At 43.5% G+C, this 17,399-nt stretch overlaps 1 protein-coding gene across 1 annotated transcript in view; it reads right to left on the bottom strand.

Moving 5' to 3' along the window:
* nkd1 (NKD inhibitor of WNT signaling pathway 1) overlaps window positions 1-17,399 on the bottom strand; it is a 45,052-nt gene that overhangs the window by 7,924 nt on the left and 19,729 nt on the right. Inside the window, exon 4 of the mRNA XM_053493391.1 lies at window positions 3,304-3,361. Within this exon, the coding sequence (XP_053349366.1) occupies window positions 3,304-3,361 (58 nt within the window). The remainder of the gene's footprint in view (window positions 1-3,303; window positions 3,362-17,399) is intronic.

The raw sequence follows: 17,399 nt of genomic DNA, 5'->3' as shown, positions 1-17,399 counted from the left end.
TACTGATTCTACTATTTGGGCAAATACTACACTGTACAAACAGAGACATTTATGATTTGGGGCACCAGGTCCGTTAACATTTAGGTGCATTTGGCAGACGCCCTTATCCAGAACGACTTGCGTTTTTATCTCATTATACATCTTATAGCAGTTGAGGGTTAAGGGCCTTGCTCAGGGGCCCAACAGTGGTTACTTGGTGGTCGTGGTGTTTGAACCTGAGACCTTCTGAACTGTAGTCCAATGCCTTAACCACTGAGCTGCCCCTGACCCCATGCCCCATGAAATGTCCCTGGGGTCATGGAGGACCCTATCACAGGAGACTTACAGTCGGGCACAAAGCGGGGTACACCCTGCTTAGCATTTTTTGGGGTGGAATGCAAATTAGCCTAATCTGCGTGTCTTTGGAAGAAAACCCACCAAGCATGGGGAGAACATGCAAACTCCAGCCACAAAAAGGCGGGAGTCAAACCCGGACCCTGCAGGTGCAAGGTGACAGTGCTAACCACTAAGCCACTGTGCCGACCGGAAATAAGTTAATAGTTATATAATAGTAGGAATAAGTTATAAAAACTGGGCAAAAATAGAATGTTCACTGTGCCGTTATAAGCTAATTAACAGCTACGCTTCACTTAGTACAGTATTATGCAAAAGTCTTGAACCAATCCCACCACCACCCCCCTCATATTTTTTGTCTAAAGAGTCAGAATTTCTTCTATTTTAATGTAGTCTTGAGTTTTAATGAAGTTCCCTAGGTTTCCTGAAGGCTCTTAGCTTCAGTCCCTGTACCTGAGCTGTTTTAGAGGAATGTTCTTGGTTTTTTAGTTTCACAGTGACCTAGGAATCATTCAAGCATCAGGCATGAACCAGTGAGAAACAGGTGCAAATGAACCAGTATAACCAGTGATGCTAAATGCTGAGTGGTTGGAACAGACGAGAGGGGAAATGAGGTCGCTGCTCAAGTTGTTTCATAAGCAACCAGTTTTTAAATTGTATCTTTATTATTAGGGATGCACCGAAATTTCGGCCGCCGAAAATTTTCTGCCGAAATAGCATTATCGGTTTTGGCCGAAACGTAAGAAAGCGCCGAAAATAAAAGCCGAAATTGTCGCCACGCCTCTCCCATCCTCCCGTCTCGTTCGCGCTGTCATTACGCATCAAACACGGAGTATGTCGGCGGTTTGGAAGCACTTGGAAGCAAGTTTTGTTATTGTTAAACAGCCTTATTACTGTTATTTATTATCAATAAAAGTTTGATTGCTTAATTAATTTGTAGTTTTTTAATACAAACAAAAAGAAAATATTTTAAACATGTTTTTTAATGAAGCCATTTTCGGTTTCGGTATCGGTTTTCGGCCAAGTGCATCCAAAAATTTCGGTTTCGTTTTCGGCCCAGAATTTTCATTTCGGTGCATCCCTATTTATTATACAATTTATTCCATAGATAAAGGGGACGCTGATCGTGAAAGGTTTGCGAGTACACACTTTAGATGGGGCGAGAGAGGAGATAAAGGAAAAGAATGAATAATTTGTTCCACTGTGCAGCGGGAAAGGAGGACAGTGACTCAAACGCTGAGGTTAAAGTTTGTGCACCCGTGCAATCGTCTGTTTTTGTTCCTTTCAAATTCAAATTCAAATTTTATTTGTCACATACACAAACATACACAGTACGAAATTTCAGTTTCAGAAAAACGTTTAAGGAAAAAGTTGAATAGGAAAAATAAAACTACAGCGCTTGTGCCAGCGTTAACGCTCGGCTGATATAAAACGAACAAGAAATAATTATACACTGTGCTAATTCCTATATTTGGCCACTGACACTGACGAAGTGCTCCGACACGCGCGGATCTAAAACCGTGCACGGAGACAGCCGTTGCGTCCTGCAGGCTAAATCCTCCCCCCTGCCCCCGATCCCCGCGCTTTGAAGTGCCGTTCTCGAACCGTTTGGCCGGGGATCAGTCCGTCTGCTAAACAGAATATCTAATTAATTAAGCAAAGTCAAATCTAAAACTGTGTTTGTTGTGCCAGCCAAAGGGATCAACACATACAATAGTGTCTCTCTCTCTCTCTCTCTCGCTCAATGTGTCTCTCGCTCGCTCTTTCTTCTTCTTCTTCTGCTGATCAGCTCAGATCAAAGAGGACCTGTCCTGTCCTCTCGTCAGGGAAAAGAGAGAGAAAGAGCGCGCGATAAAAAGAGAGAGAGAGAAAAAGGATAGCGCCGGGGAATGAAAGAAATCGTCCCAGGGAGCTTTTACAGACTTGTTTTTGAGGAAAATAGCGGCGGCTCCGCGCTTTTGATCACGGCGACGTACTCAAAGGCAACATTGTGAGCCGGGGCAGAAATCTGCCTGTACGCACGGCATGTTTCATAGATTCTTATCTGGAGGCTTATGAGTGTAATGAGTGGCCTGAAGGGGTTACAGTAGTGACACACACACACACACACACACGTCCTAAACTCTTGACAAGTTCACAATTTGCTCCTATTGGCAGACTCGACTCTAACAGAACAAACATCAGACCACCTACGGTGTATGCACGACACACACACACACACCTAATAGAAGGAACCAACCAGACATCTTCCTGCCTGCTGTGAATTTCAAAAAATTCACACCCTAGCCATCGTTTCTCTTTTACTTTTTCCATCTCTACACCCTTTCTTTAAAGGTATTGAAGCTTTATAGAGCAAGAGTCACGAGTCATAAGAGAGTTATATACCGGGAATCATTTCTTTTTTAAGTGCTGAATAATCTGGTTAGCCACGTCAGTCACATGACCCCGTCCCGTGTCCAGTGCTGAAATCACTGGCGCTGTAGCAAACGGCTGTAAAGATTAAAGGCGTGCAAAACAACGCGGGCTTTGAAACCAGTTACAGTGATTCTTATCAGCGCTCAGACGGGGCGAGCACCTCCTCCGCTTTATCGCGTCTCACATCGCGTTATACCGGTGCGTCTGCAATCACAGAGGCTCGCGAGCAACGCTTTTATGGCTCTCGGCCTCGACCTCAAGCGACCTCTCAGCCGTACAAACAAACCCCGCCCAGGCAATCACACGTGGGAAATCCCACAGAGGGATTAATGAAGAGATCGACCTTCATACAGAGAGTGACCCGGGTGACCCCGTGCTCTTTTTCAGCCATGAGAGAGAGAGAGAGAGAGAGAGAGAGAGAGAGAGAGAGAGAGAGAGGGATTATCTGGTCTGGGACTGGAACAGAAGGGTCAAAAAACAACAATATACACACAGGAAGAAAGAAAGAGAGAGAGAGAGAGAGAGAGAGAGAGAAATTAGTATAGAGATATTTACCTTCTAAACGGTAATGCTCATCACTTATCCCTTCAGCACAAGCTTCCTTCAAAGGGTCCTACAAAACAACAAAAAAAAGGCAATCAATTTTACATAAAATTTTTAACATAACATTTGATTTGAATTGCATTTGGAGCCACTTAATAAACTAATTAACAGATCAGAAGTTATTGATTAATACGCACAATGTAACGTAACGTCTTTACACGTAAAAACCGAGGAAGATGCCTGACGGATGTTCCACATAAACTAAAACGGAATAAAACCTTATTAACTGTTGAGGAAAATAAGCATATTCAGTGGTTAAGGAAAGAGTCTCCAGTGTCAGAGCGCTGAAACCCGAGGAACAGCTGTACGCGAAGGTTAGCCGCTAGTTAGAGCATCTTCATATGGGAGGAGTTTGTGCTTCGTGAAGGACTGAAGTAACAAAGCTGCTCTAATAATAATAATAATAATATGCTGTAACAGGTACTAACTTGTTTTAACATTTTACACCAGTAAATGTTATTTTAAAAATACAAATAATAAATTAAAAGTATAACATATTGTTCTTTAGTTAGATTGCTCTGGTTGGATCGCTGTTTATTCTCATCACTATCTTACGACAGCATGTCGCGGCAGATTTTCCCCCTCGGGCCGCGCAGATGCTGTGTGATTTTTATTTATTGTGTACAAGGTGGATTAATATATAAATTAATCGTCTGGGAGTCAGATGGCCGATTGATCAGGTGATTAATGGCGTGCCGGGACGCTGCACATCAATTACAACTGATCAGGATGAAATTTAACAGAGCTTTCACCCTAAGCATGATTGACTTGTAGAGTACCCGGGAATGATGGCCCCCCCTCCGCACTCGCCCCGCTGACCAGCGTTCACATTATTATTATTATTATTATTATTATTCTTTTATGTACTCTGGTACTTTTTCACTCTCCAATACACCAGGTGGCGATATGAACTGAACACGAACGTCAATCAAAATGGGGTCAAGTGTACTCGGAAACGGGCCCAGATCCCTAACATGAAAACACCCTGAGTAACCTTTCTCTAGCGGATCCACACACGATTCGGAGCAGGTTTTACACCGGATGCCTTTACTGACTGCGTCTAGCCAGGCATGGGACCGGCGCTGCATATCATTCTGTGTTTACGTGAAAATTTTGAAATATATATTTCCTGGACACTATGATCGCAGACCTGCATGACATTTTCCACAGTCTGTATTCGAAGAACGTGCGTTTTGTGCCTGAGGGTTTTGCAAGTCAGGAGTTATGAAGCTGGAAAATTTATATGCATATGCAAATCGATTTCATCTCCTTTTAAGCGGTAATGTGCAGTTACTTTTTTTGGCCTGTGCGCCGACACCGAGTGTAAATCCAGCGCGGTACACTGAGTGCACCGGACGTTCGGATAAAAGCAGTGAATAGAGGAGTGTAAGGTGATATCTGGAGCGTGTGAAGCCCATGAGACGTCGTCTGCCACATCCTCTGATGGTGGAACAGGATAGCGCGTGGCCACCCTTTAAGGAGATCCGGTATCAATCTATTTCGACGCGGCCTGTCAAATGGTTTTAAAGCGCAAGAGTTCGTTTTATTACAGTTTCAATTTACAAAAACGTTTTTTTTCTTTTAGTGTTTCTATCTGTAGAAAGCACTTTTTTGTTTTTACAGAGTTGCTGTAGCCATATTCAGGATTCAATGTATATAGGTAAAGAAAATGTTCAGTGTAGAATTAATTTAAAAAGGATAAAAGTTTCTGATTAAATCACTCACTCACTCATCATCTACACCATTTTGTCCTGTACACAGAGTGACGGGGGGCCCTGGAGCCAATCCCAGGAGACTTGGGGTACGACGTGGGTACACACACTCACACTCGGATTCACACACTACGGGCAATTTGGGAACTCCGGAGACTGTGGGAGGAAACCGGAGGAGGAAGCCCAGCAAGCACGGGGAGAACATGCTAACACCATGAGCACAAATCCCGAGGTGGGAATCGAACCCAGACCCTGACGGTGCAAGGCGACAGGATACGTTCGGGACGCTGTGTTCCACACGGACCCGGAGCCTCAGATCATATAATAAACATAGTTTTTTAGTAAAGATCACATGATGTGCTGAAAACAGACCGTCCACGCTCACATTCCTTCCCTTACCCCTCAGATAAACAGTTAAACACACACACACACACACACACATGCGCAGACGGTGCAGTGGAACATGCGAGCGGGTCAGGCTGGAACGTGCTAATTGCTTGTTGTCCCGGATGATGGATGGAGGTGTATTATTAGTATGAGTTTCTCTCTCTGCCTCCTTCCCATCATGCCCGATATAGACTTAACACTCTCGGGACATTCTTATGTCGTATTTTTACTGACATCCACCTCTCGCTGATGGACATGACACTCTCTCTGCAGGGTAATCGGGCCGTTTTGGTCCCGAGTCGCTAAATCGAGCTGATTTAATCACAGTCTAATAATCTGATTTAGAATAAAAGGTTTTGCAGAAACTTGATTGAACCTGAACACTATGGGTTTAATCCCTACGTTCGCATTAACAAGACACAAAACAATGTGCGAGTATACATACAGAATGTTTGTAGGTACATATACACCGTATGTAATTGAGGACGTATGCAGGGAAATATTTACATGTAATATGTACTGTATATGAGTGTGTATGCATGTAAAATATGTCTATCTATAAATATAAAGTAATTCTGTACAGTAAGTGACTACAGTATGTATAATTGTAAGTTAGGAAGTACATACTGTATGTATATAACTAATTATGTATGAGGGTTTATAAATGTATAAATGAATGGAAGTAAGAAGATATATAAATATACTGTATTTTTTTAATATGGTGTATCGGACATAACCACAAATGACAAGCTGCAATTAATCTCTCTCACTCACTCATCATGCGACAATGACAAGTGTTAAAAGAGCTATACATATATATATAATATTGAATTTAATTAAATCTTCTATACCGCCTTATCCTGTATTCAGGGTCATGGGGACCTGGAGCCTATCCCAGGAGGCTTAGGGCACGAGGCAGGGTACACCCTGGCACAGGGTGCCAATCCATCGCAGGACACACACACATACACACACGCTCATTCACACACTACAGGCTATTTGGGAACGCCAGTTAACCTACAGTAATCTACATATTTTTGGACTGTGGGAGGAAACCGGAGTACCCGGAGGAAACCCACCAAGCACGGAGAGAACATGCAAACTCCATGCACACAGAGACGGGAATCGAGTCTAGCCGGGAATCGAACCCAGACCCTGGAGGTGCAAGGCGACTTCAGCTATTCAGTGCGCGGCAATTTGCAAAAGTCACATTACAGACTTTTGAAGTTACGGTTCCATATGTTTTTGGTAGAGTGTAGTAAAAAAAAAAAAAAAACGACTAAATTAAATTATAAATTTATAAATAATGAATGAATAATGAATTTAAATTGTTAACACTTTGTCAAACATCATTTGAATAGGAACAAGCATACTGTTACACCCCTTCTAGCTAAACTAGCCAACTGCCTAAAAGAAGACCCTTTACCTTGTGTTAGATGTTCAGATGAGTCTCCATTGTGCGATCAAAAATCATGATCCTTCTTTTTCTCCTTTTTTTCCCCCCATTTTTGTATAGCAGAAGTTAAAACAAGCCAATTCGATTTTTCCCCTATTGTGACCTCATAAGAAAAGGATTGTTGCTTGACACTGGTGTTTTCTGGTGGGACGGTGTGGGTAACTAATTTGACTAGACACTGAAACGGCATGTTAGAGGAGGAGTAAAATCAAGAGAGTTTAAAAAAAAAACGTCTGAAAGGAAACGTGCCAGCTGGAGCATTACCACACACACACACTTTGGGGAAGCTCTGAGATCTATGTTAAGAAGTAGCTAAATGTGGGACCTTTAAAGTTAACGAGCTTACGGATTTGCTTTACTAATTACTGTAAATGTATTGAAGACAGGGCTTTAAATCCCAGCACCACCTGGACTGTTGGATCCTCAACTGCTCAGATTTATAATGAGAAAACCGTGAGTCGCTCTGGGGTGTAAGGGTGTCTGCAAAACGCAGTGAATGTAAAATGTCGGTAAATCTCAGTATAGATCTGTTAAAGTAAAACTGAAGTCAATTCACTAGAACAGAATCTTTACCTCTATTCATAAATACATCAATTGTATTTATGAATAGATAAATTCAAGATGGTGCCGGTGAGGTCGGCTGCCGTCACGACTGCTCCGACCACCTTTTCTTTGTTTTTGTTCTTTAAGTTAGTTTACAGCGTTTTAAAACCGGCAAAATTACCACCATGGGGTACATTAGTTATGATAGAGACACTCTTGTTTCTATTGGTATACAATGTACTCACAATTTGACGTTTTTAACTCCGGATCCGAGCTGGCCGAGTGAGATCCTGAGGGACAACAAAGGACGCGACGCGAAGCGGCGGCCCCGAGGAAAACGAGCCGGCGTCAGGAACAGGCTGAGAGCCCGTGCACACCGCACACCTCTGCCTAGCATCCTGCTCGCCAACGTCCAGTCACTGGAAAACAAGCTCGATGACCTCAGGGCCAGGATAAAGTTCCAGAGAGACATTCGGGACTGCAATCTCCTCTGCTTCACCGAGACATGGCTGAACCCAGCGGTGCCGGACCACGCCATTCAGCCGGCCGAGTTCTTCTCGGTTCACCGCATGGACAGGACGCGGGACTCGGGGAAGTCAAGGGGAGGCGGCGTGTGTTTAATGGTGAACAGCAGCTGGTGCAACAGCGCGAGCGTTGTTCCTCTCACACGCTCCTGCACACCAAACCTGGAACTACTGTCCATCATGTGTCGTCCTTTTTACCTTCCTCGGGAGTTTACATCGGTCATAATCAGCGCCGTTTATATTCCACCACAAGCGGACACGGACACTGCCTTATGCGAGCTGCATGAGGCACTCACACAGCAACAAACACAACACCGGGACGCTGCGCTTATTGTGGCGGGGGACTTTAATAGTGCCAACCTCAAACGCGCAGCGCCAAACTTTTATCAGCATATCACCTGCCCCACCAGGGGCGAAAGGACACTGGACCACTGTTACACTACAGTCAAGGACGGCTACAAGGCCCAATCTCGTCCACCGTTTGGTAAATCCGACCACGCCGCCATCTTCCTCATGCCAAAATACAAACAAAGGCTGAAACAGGAAGTTCCGGTTCAGAGGGAGGTCGCGCGCTGGACGGACCAATCGGTGGCCGCGTTACAGGACGCACTCGATGACGCAGACTGGGACATGTTCAGAAACAGCTCCGATGGTGACGTCAGCGTGTTTACGGAAGCGGTTGTGGGATTCATCGGGAAATTAGCGGACGATACCGTAGAAAAAAAGACTATTAAAACGTTTCCCAACCAGAAGCCGTGGGTGGATAAAACCATCCGCGACGCTCTGAGATCTCGCACCGCTGCCTACAACACGGGACTCGCGTCGGGGGACATGGAACCGTACAAGGCTGCGTCATACAGCATCCGGAAGGCGGTGAAAGAGGCGAAGCAGCGCTACGGGAGGAAACTAGAGTCACAGCTCCAACAGAGTGACTCTAGGAGCCTGTGGCAGGGATTGAGAACAATAACGGATTATAAAGCACCAACATCCGGTATGATAAACGCAGACGTGACTCTGGCAGATGAGCTCAACACTTTCTATGCTCGCTTCGAGGCTGCAGCTAAGGACGCTAGCGATGCTAATGCTAGCGGCGCTAACGGCTGCAGACAGGAAGTCACTGCCAGCACCGGAAGCGCGTTCATCATCACCGAGCATGACGTGAGGAGAGCCTTCAAGAGAGTGAACACCAGGAAAGCAGCAGGACCAGACGGCATCTCAGGCCGTCTCCTCAGAGCCTGCGCAGACCAGCTAGCACCTGTGTTCACTGAGATATTCAACATCTCTTTATCTCAGTCGGTGATCCCCACATGCTTCAAAGAGTCCATCATTGTTCCTGTCCCAAAGAAACCTCATCCTGCTTCACTCAATGACTATCGCCCTGTAGCCCTCACTTCAGTAGTGATGAAGTGCTTTGAACGCCTGGTCAGAGACTTCATCATCTCTTCACTACCAGACACACTCGACCCACTACAGTTCGCTTATCGTCCAAACCGTTCCACGGACGATGCAATCTCTCATCTCCTCCATACATCTCTCACTCACCTGGACACTCTGAGGGGGAATTATGTGAAAATGCTCTTCATCGACTACAGTTCTGCATTTAATACCATAATTCCCTCCACACTTACCACCAAGCTGGAGCACCTGGGACTCAGCTCATCTATGTGTCAGTGGATCTCCAACTTCCTAACTGGCAGACCACAGGCAGTAAGGATGGGCGGACATGTCTCAGCCCCTCTCACTCTCAGCACTGGAGCCCCCCAGGGTTGTGTTCTGAGCCCCCTGCTGTACTCTCTGTACACCCACGACTGCGTGGCCACTACCAGCTCCACCACCATCATCAAGTTCGCTGACGACACTGTTGTGGTGGGCCTGATCACGAACAATGATGAGACGGCCTACCTGGAGGAGGTTGGAAATCTGGAGAACTGGTGCCAGAGGAACAATCTCCTCCTGAACGTCAGTAAGACAAAGGAGCTGATAGTGGACTTTAGTACAAAGCAGGTGAGGAACTACCAGACCCCCGTCATCAACAGGAGCCCAGTGGAGAGAGTGGACAGCTTCAGATACCTCGGTGTTCACATCACGCAGGACCTGGCATGGTCCTGTCACATCAACACCGTGGTAAAAAAGGCCCGGCAGCGTCTCTACCACCTCAGACGCTTGAGAGACTTTAGACTGCCCTCCAAGGTGCTCAGGAATTTCTACTCCTGCACCATCGAGAGCATCCTGACGGGAAATATCACGACCTGGTTCGGGAACAGCACCATGCAGGACAGACGAGCTCTACAGAGGGTGGTGCGATCAGCTGAGCGCATCATCCGCATCGAGCTCCCTGACCTGCACTCGATCTACAACAAGCGGTGCTTGACCAAGGCCAGGAAGATCGTGAAGGACCTCAGCCACCCCAATAACGGACTGTTTACTCTGTTGCGGTCTGGGAAGCGATTCCGCTCCTTGAAGGCCAACACAGAGAGACTGAGGAGGAGCTTCTTCCCGCAGGCGATAAGGTCTCTCAACCACAACCACACCACTATGCAGAACTACACAATATTTTCATAATTGGTCAAATCCATCAATCTTCTTACATCCATGAACACTATGGACAATTACACGCTCACCTACCTTCATATATACACTACATGTCGTACGTTACATCCTGGACCATTGCACAAAGACACTTTAATAACTTTGCACACCTACCTTCACAACTACACTACATTTTACAGTTTTACGTTTACATCCTGGACCAGTGCACAAAGTCACTTTAATAACCTCTGCACTAAGACACTTTGTTCCATGCATATTTGCACACACCGTAAAGTATATTTCAATTTGCACAGTATATTTCTATTTTGTACATCCTATTTCTATTTTTATTTTTAGTTCTATTTTTTCATAGCACATTTCTATTTTTATTTTTAGTTCTATTTTTCCTAGTTTAATTTAATTTTGTAATTTAATTTCTATCGTATTTCTTTTATTCATATTTATTTCTTATTTGTAAAATTTAACTCTCTTCTAGGGTCAATGGCAGTCGTATAATACATTTCACTACATTTCGTACTGTGTATGTTTGTGTATGTGACAAATAAAATTTGAATTTTGAATTTGAATTTGAAAGGTTATACAGAACTTATAAACGAGCTCGCTCTTTGTCTCGCGCTCGCTCGCTCTCACTTACACACACTCACATATTATGTATGTAAAAAAAGACAGGCTCGAGTCTCTTACTGCGTTCCTACAAGTGGAACTAATGAGCTATGTGTCTAATAAAGTGGTCAGTAAAAGTACCACATAACTCCAGGTCGCGTCTCTTCCAGAAACATGGTTTAGCTTCCTATAGCGTACAAGTGTGCAGCTAAGATTAGCATCGACCACCCAGCCTCGCGGAGACAGACTAAACCCAGTCTCACACACACACACGCAGAATGCTGACAGTTTATAACCTTCCAAACGTTTCCATGTGTACATTTCAGAAGCGACTCTATATTTTCAGGACGCTGCATTTTTCCGCGATGCGTCTAAAAAGGTACCGGCGTGTTTCATGTTCTCTCTAATAAAAGGGCCCCGAGACGCTTGTGTAGACAAAAACTCCGAGCCTCACTACTCAATTATAGAACGACAAAGTGCAGAGTTTGTGAACGCCGACTCCAAATCCATCCCATGTGCTTTTGTCTCGCACTGAAGTACCCGTCGGGGGGGCGACACAACAATAACTGCCCCTGTCTAGTGCACTCGTGGGCTTTGCGGCAGCACCGTCCCGCCGAGCGAAACCCCTTTAGGGGTGCCGAGTGTGTACTCATTAACCGGCCTCGGCATATTCATCGGCGCTGACAGTCTATCGACCTTTAACCCTTTTCGGGTCAAAGGTCATGATATGAAGGCACATCAAAAGAGGCAGCATGAGGCAGAGCACAAAAGAAAAAAAAATGGGTGCGTGTTGAGCTTTAATCAAGAGCTTTACCAGATATTAAGCTTTAATATAGACTCCGAGTGCAAAAGTTTGTACACCCTTACAAGATTTCACGCTGTGCGGAAAAGCTATATTTCCATATTGTCAGGTTCCAATTAAATGGTGTCACTAGTAAGAAGGTTCAAACGTGAAATAGGTCAGTGCAAAAGTTTGTACACCCCTTCCTCCATGTAGGGAGTCTAATAGGGACGGGAATCACCTGATACAATATTATCACGATACCTATGTGGCGATTCGATTTGTATTGTGATTCTGTATCAGAATTTTATAAATATGATACAATTTGAAGACCTTAACCATTTAAAAGATTAAAACTTAAAGATGAGTAATTAAAGGTTGCCGGTGCATCACCTAAACAATACAAACTAACTTTAAATACAGGAGCTTAGAGTCTAACTTTTAATTTCGAATTAAATTAAACGAAAGGATAAATAATAATTCACTCCTACTACACGAGATGCGGAAATAGTTTAGAGCGCCACCTACAGGATCATAAAGAAACTGCATCTTTAGCAATTGTGAAGCAACCGTGAGCACGAGGCCACGCGCAACTTCTGTTTCGAGACTCGTTTGCGAATGCGGTGTATTAAGGCTGGTGTAAGAGAGTGTAACGAGTGGTTTTCAATACCAATTCGTTCGCAGAGTTTCGAGAAAAAGGCAGATCGGAAGCTTTTTCATTAAAAAAGCGTTTCGGTTGCAACACTCAGAAGCTCATGCACTCGGCACAGAATTGGTTAAACGTGATCGTTCATGTCTGATCGGACTGAAAACCAGACAGTTCCGGTCACTGATCAACAGTCCGTCTCTGTTTTCAATGTAATAAATCGTTTAAAAATCGATTTTTGAGTCAGGGTTGGCCTGGCACACAAAAGAACCGCCATTCATAGCTAAATAATTTTTTTTCTCTGTCTCTAGTCTCTAATACTCCGTATGCCTTTGTAACTTGGGACAAAGACGAGTGTGATATCATGCTAAGATCCAAAAGCTGTAAAATCGACAATCTGACAAATGCCTAGTCCTCTAGCACCGATTTCTCGGCTTAATTTTAAACCTGTAAACCAATTTGTAGCTGCTCTGATTTTAAAACCACGTCTTTGCAGCTCATTTCAGAGTAAAGTGAGCCGACCTCCGCGAGGGACCGAGCTGAAACGCAGTGATGAGTATTCCAGACGAGGACGACTTGGATGCGGAACACCGCGTCCGTGCACGGAGAGCCGACTTTCAAAATCCCCATCAAATCCAAGCGCAGGAATGTTCTTTGTTTCCGTTTATTTATGGTGTGAGTTATGAAGTGTTTAGGAAGGTAGAAACCAGATGCCGGAGAGGCGTCGGAGCACCAAGATCTCTGCCAAGATCTCTGACACTTAAACAAGGCTTTTCCCCTGTATACCTCACACCGACGAGGCCAAACTGCTTTTCCAGACGTGATGTTTCACGCAGGACGGTGAAACTGAACAACAAAACATTTTTCCTTTAGACAGGTGCCAAAAAGTGAGGAGAAGACAGGAGTTACTGAGTTGCTGTAAGCATCAAAGCTGCTAAAGAGCCTTCGCGCAAAATTTATGCCTGTGGATACACACACACACACACACACACACACACACTCAGAGTATTGCCTTTAAACTTGTTTTAGTTGGCTGTGAGCAAAGTCAAGGAAAGACTAGCATGCCTAAAAGCCGAATTAAAATAACAAAGTTGCCTTACTTTCACTAGATTCACTACTGACGAGATTTCCTGACTCATACACTCATGCTTTATATTACAGCTTAAAATATTGCGAAATATACTTAATATTCAGATTTTTTTTTTTTCTTCATATGAGCATTGAAAATCCTTTAAAAGATTTTTGAGATTTGTGTAACTGGGATTATGTCCTGTTAATTCAGACCTAATCGACTAAATAAAGAAAGAAAAAGAGGTAGGCGGTAGGGTGGCTTAGTGGTTAGCATTGTCACCTCCAGGGTCTGGGTTCGATTCCCGCCTGTGTGTGCCTGTTCCAGGGTTTCCTCTCTCCCACAATCCAAAGACATTCAGATTAACATGCAGCTAACTTGCGTTCCCAAATTGCCCGGAGTGTGTGTGAGTGAGTGTTTGTGTGTCCTGAGATGGATTAGCACCCCCGTCCAGGGTGAACCCTGCCTCGTGCCCTCAGTCTCCTGCAATGGGCTCCAGGTCCTATGCGACCGTGGATACAGAATACAGCGCTATAGAAGATGAGTGAGTGAGAAAGTAGGAAAGAATTTTTCTTTTCTAAAATGTGCACATTAGTTGCTCTTACTCAGCAAGGAACGATTGTTTTGTAAAAACCGAGTAAAACTGCCCCCACCAGCTTTCACTTTATTAACGCTTTCCTGCACAGTTATTTACTCTAATATAAGTTACTTTAAATATGTGAATCGTGGCACTTTTGGGCACATTTGCACACACCCTGGACATTTCTATTTTTATTCAACTTCATTCCTACACAAAAAAAATATAATTCTTAAATATAGATAAAATTCTTTGTCTATATTGTACAGCTGTTTTTCTTATTTTTGTATATTTTTCATATATTATATATTTTGTACAGTCATTTTATTTATCTTAGTTAAATTTAACTTCTATTTTCTTTTTCATGTTTATTTCCTATTAATAGTCTTTCATTTTAAGGTCGCGTGTGGTCGTGGAAGCATTTCACTGCATATCGCACTGTGTATGACTGTGTATGTGACAAATAAAATTTGAATTTGACTTGAGCATTTACACTCTCCAATACAGTAGGTGGCAGTGTGACCCAGTAGTTCTGCAAACCAACAATAAAAACAAAGAAGAAGAAAAGTAGAAGAAGGTCATCCGCGTTATGCCCAACATTACTGTTGACATTATTTTGAATCACCATTTCATCTAAATCATTTTGTCTTATTTCATTCTTTCAGAAGTACAGAGAATGATCTGTATAACCTTCATACACTTTAATGACTCAAATGTGACAAAAAGTGCTTCTGATTAGCATGCTGTAGTTCAGTATACAGTGAGCTAGCACGCCATTAGACCCCGTGCAGTGAGCACATCTGGTCAATAACATCAAAAAATAAGGAATGTGAAATAGAATACCAGAAAAACCAGAAAAAAGTCGGTTAAAAAAGCAAGATGAATTGGGAATACAGGAGCTTCATGTGAGAGTGTGTGAAAGATGATGATGATGATGATGATGATGATGATGTGTTCATCTTTTGCTTTGACTTGGATCTGGCATTGTGTGAAATGTCTGAGTTCCTGCCAGCTCTGACCTGGCAACACATGCGGTGATGGTGCCAAGTATGTATGTGAACATGATAGTGTGTGTGTGTGTGTGTGTGTGTGTGTGTTTCTAAGTGTGTGTCTGCATGATCCGTTCCCCTGGTGTTCGAAACATTAAGACATTAGCACCATGGAAAAAGTTCAAGGGGAAAAAAATCCAGAGCCGACATAAAGGACACACACACACACACGCACACATGCACACATGCACACACGCACACACGCACAAAACAAAGCACTCTGTAAGGCCAAACACACTCAAAAGCTCATTTAGTTCCTCTCACATTCTTTTTTTCCTTTTCTCGTTCTCTCCAGGCCACTGAGCTAAAAGGATCATTAAGGGAACGACAAAAGAGGGATAAAAGACAAAAAGGGGGAAAAAAACGAAAGCAAGTGTAACGCAAATATGAAATGGAGGGAGGAATTCAGGGGATGGTTTGAAATGAAAATCCTGACCACGATGATGTTGGCGTTGTTTGGTCCTAAACGTGTATAGAGTTGAAAATATAACAACAATTATGATTTTTTTATATATTTAAAATGTTATATATTTGGTAAAAGCAACAGAAATGCATGAATAAATGGCTTTTAAATAGATTTCGGAGTAAAACATAATAGATTAGTGAAAGTGCAGTAGGGCTGATGACCTGAGGCTGAGCCTCGAACCAGACTCTCCCATATTGTACTATTTCTTCAACAAGTTACCTTTATCAACTGCTGTTTATCGTGTGTGTGTGTGTGTGTGTGTGTGTGTGTATCCTCCTTTGGATGATGCACATATGAAACTCCACTTTCATTACTCCTTCTCCAAACGTGCTGTTTCAGTGTTTATGTAAATGAGCTCCTGCTGAACCACGCCTCTCCACAGAACAGTGCAATAAACAAAGATCTTCTTATATGAGGTCACAATAGGGCAAAACATCTAATTGGCCAACACAATAACGGTAGCAAGCATGATATGTTTTTTTCCTCATGGTTTTTGGTTTGTACACACACACACACACACACACACACACATCTGGAGACCCATTTGAATGTCTAAAAATGACAACAACAAAAAAAGTTATTTTTGCATTATAGGGCTTCTACATCTACAAAATGCTATAATGTTAGATACAAGATTTGTTCTTGTTCTTATTCACATACAGTAAATCATCCATTAATCAGCCATTAATATAATTGTGGTTTTCAGCAATGTGTTTGGAATCGCTGACTACAAATTAGATTTTTACATGATTTAAATTTTTTTTTTTTTGATGTATGTTTGCATTTAAAAATTGGTAAAATGTTGCAGTTCCTCTACAATTCTACAGGTGGTGCCCTCTAAACTATTCACTCATTGACAGCACCCATCCTGTGCGCAAGGAGCAAATTATTTGTTTCGAATCGTCACAAAATCTAAAAATAATGAAATAATACGTACTTACTCATCATCTACACCACTTTACCCTGTATTCAGGGTCGCGGGACTATCCCGAGGGTATGAGGCGAGGTACACCCTGAACAGGATGCCAATCCATCGTAGGGCTCACACACATACATACACACACGTACTCATTCACACACTATGGGCAATTAGCCTAATCTGCAGGTCTTCGGACTGTGGGAGGAAACCGGATTAGCAGGAGGAAACCCACCGAGCACGGGGAGAACATGCAAACTCCATGCACACAGAGACGGGAATCGAGCCTGGCCGGGAATCGAACCTGACCTTGGAACCACTACACCACTAATGATATAATAATAATAAAATAATAAAATCATCGCAATAAAAATCGAGTCTGCACCTGAGTCTCGTGATAATATCATACCGGGTGGTCCTCTGGTTATTCCCGCCCCTAAACGGTACTAAACCTTTCCAGTGTCGGGAGTGCACACTCCGCCAATTAGCAGGCGAGGGAATCAGAGACGTCCTGGCAAGACCTAGGATCGGGTCTTGAAGACGTCACAGGCTACACACTTAATCAATAACCTTCTTACCCCTTAATCGCGCTTCCACTAGAGAGATGAAGGGCCTCGTTCCAAATACAGTGTAGAGGCAGGAACTTCAGAGGGATCGCTCGGTCTTTCTGGCAGCCAGCGTTTTACAGCACTTGCTCATATGAGATTACTGTTGCAAACATTTCACTCTACATTACTTCATCCACATCAAAGAGTCAGGCTGCTGAAGC

Source organism: Clarias gariepinus, chromosome 3 (genome assembly GCF_024256425.1).
Source record: "Clarias gariepinus isolate MV-2021 ecotype Netherlands chromosome 3, CGAR_prim_01v2, whole genome shotgun sequence".
In the NCBI taxonomy this organism is placed as follows: Eukaryota; Metazoa; Chordata; class Actinopteri; order Siluriformes; family Clariidae; genus Clarias; species Clarias gariepinus.
Note: the sequence above shows the minus strand (reverse complement) of the source record. Positions and strands in the feature narration are given on the sequence as shown.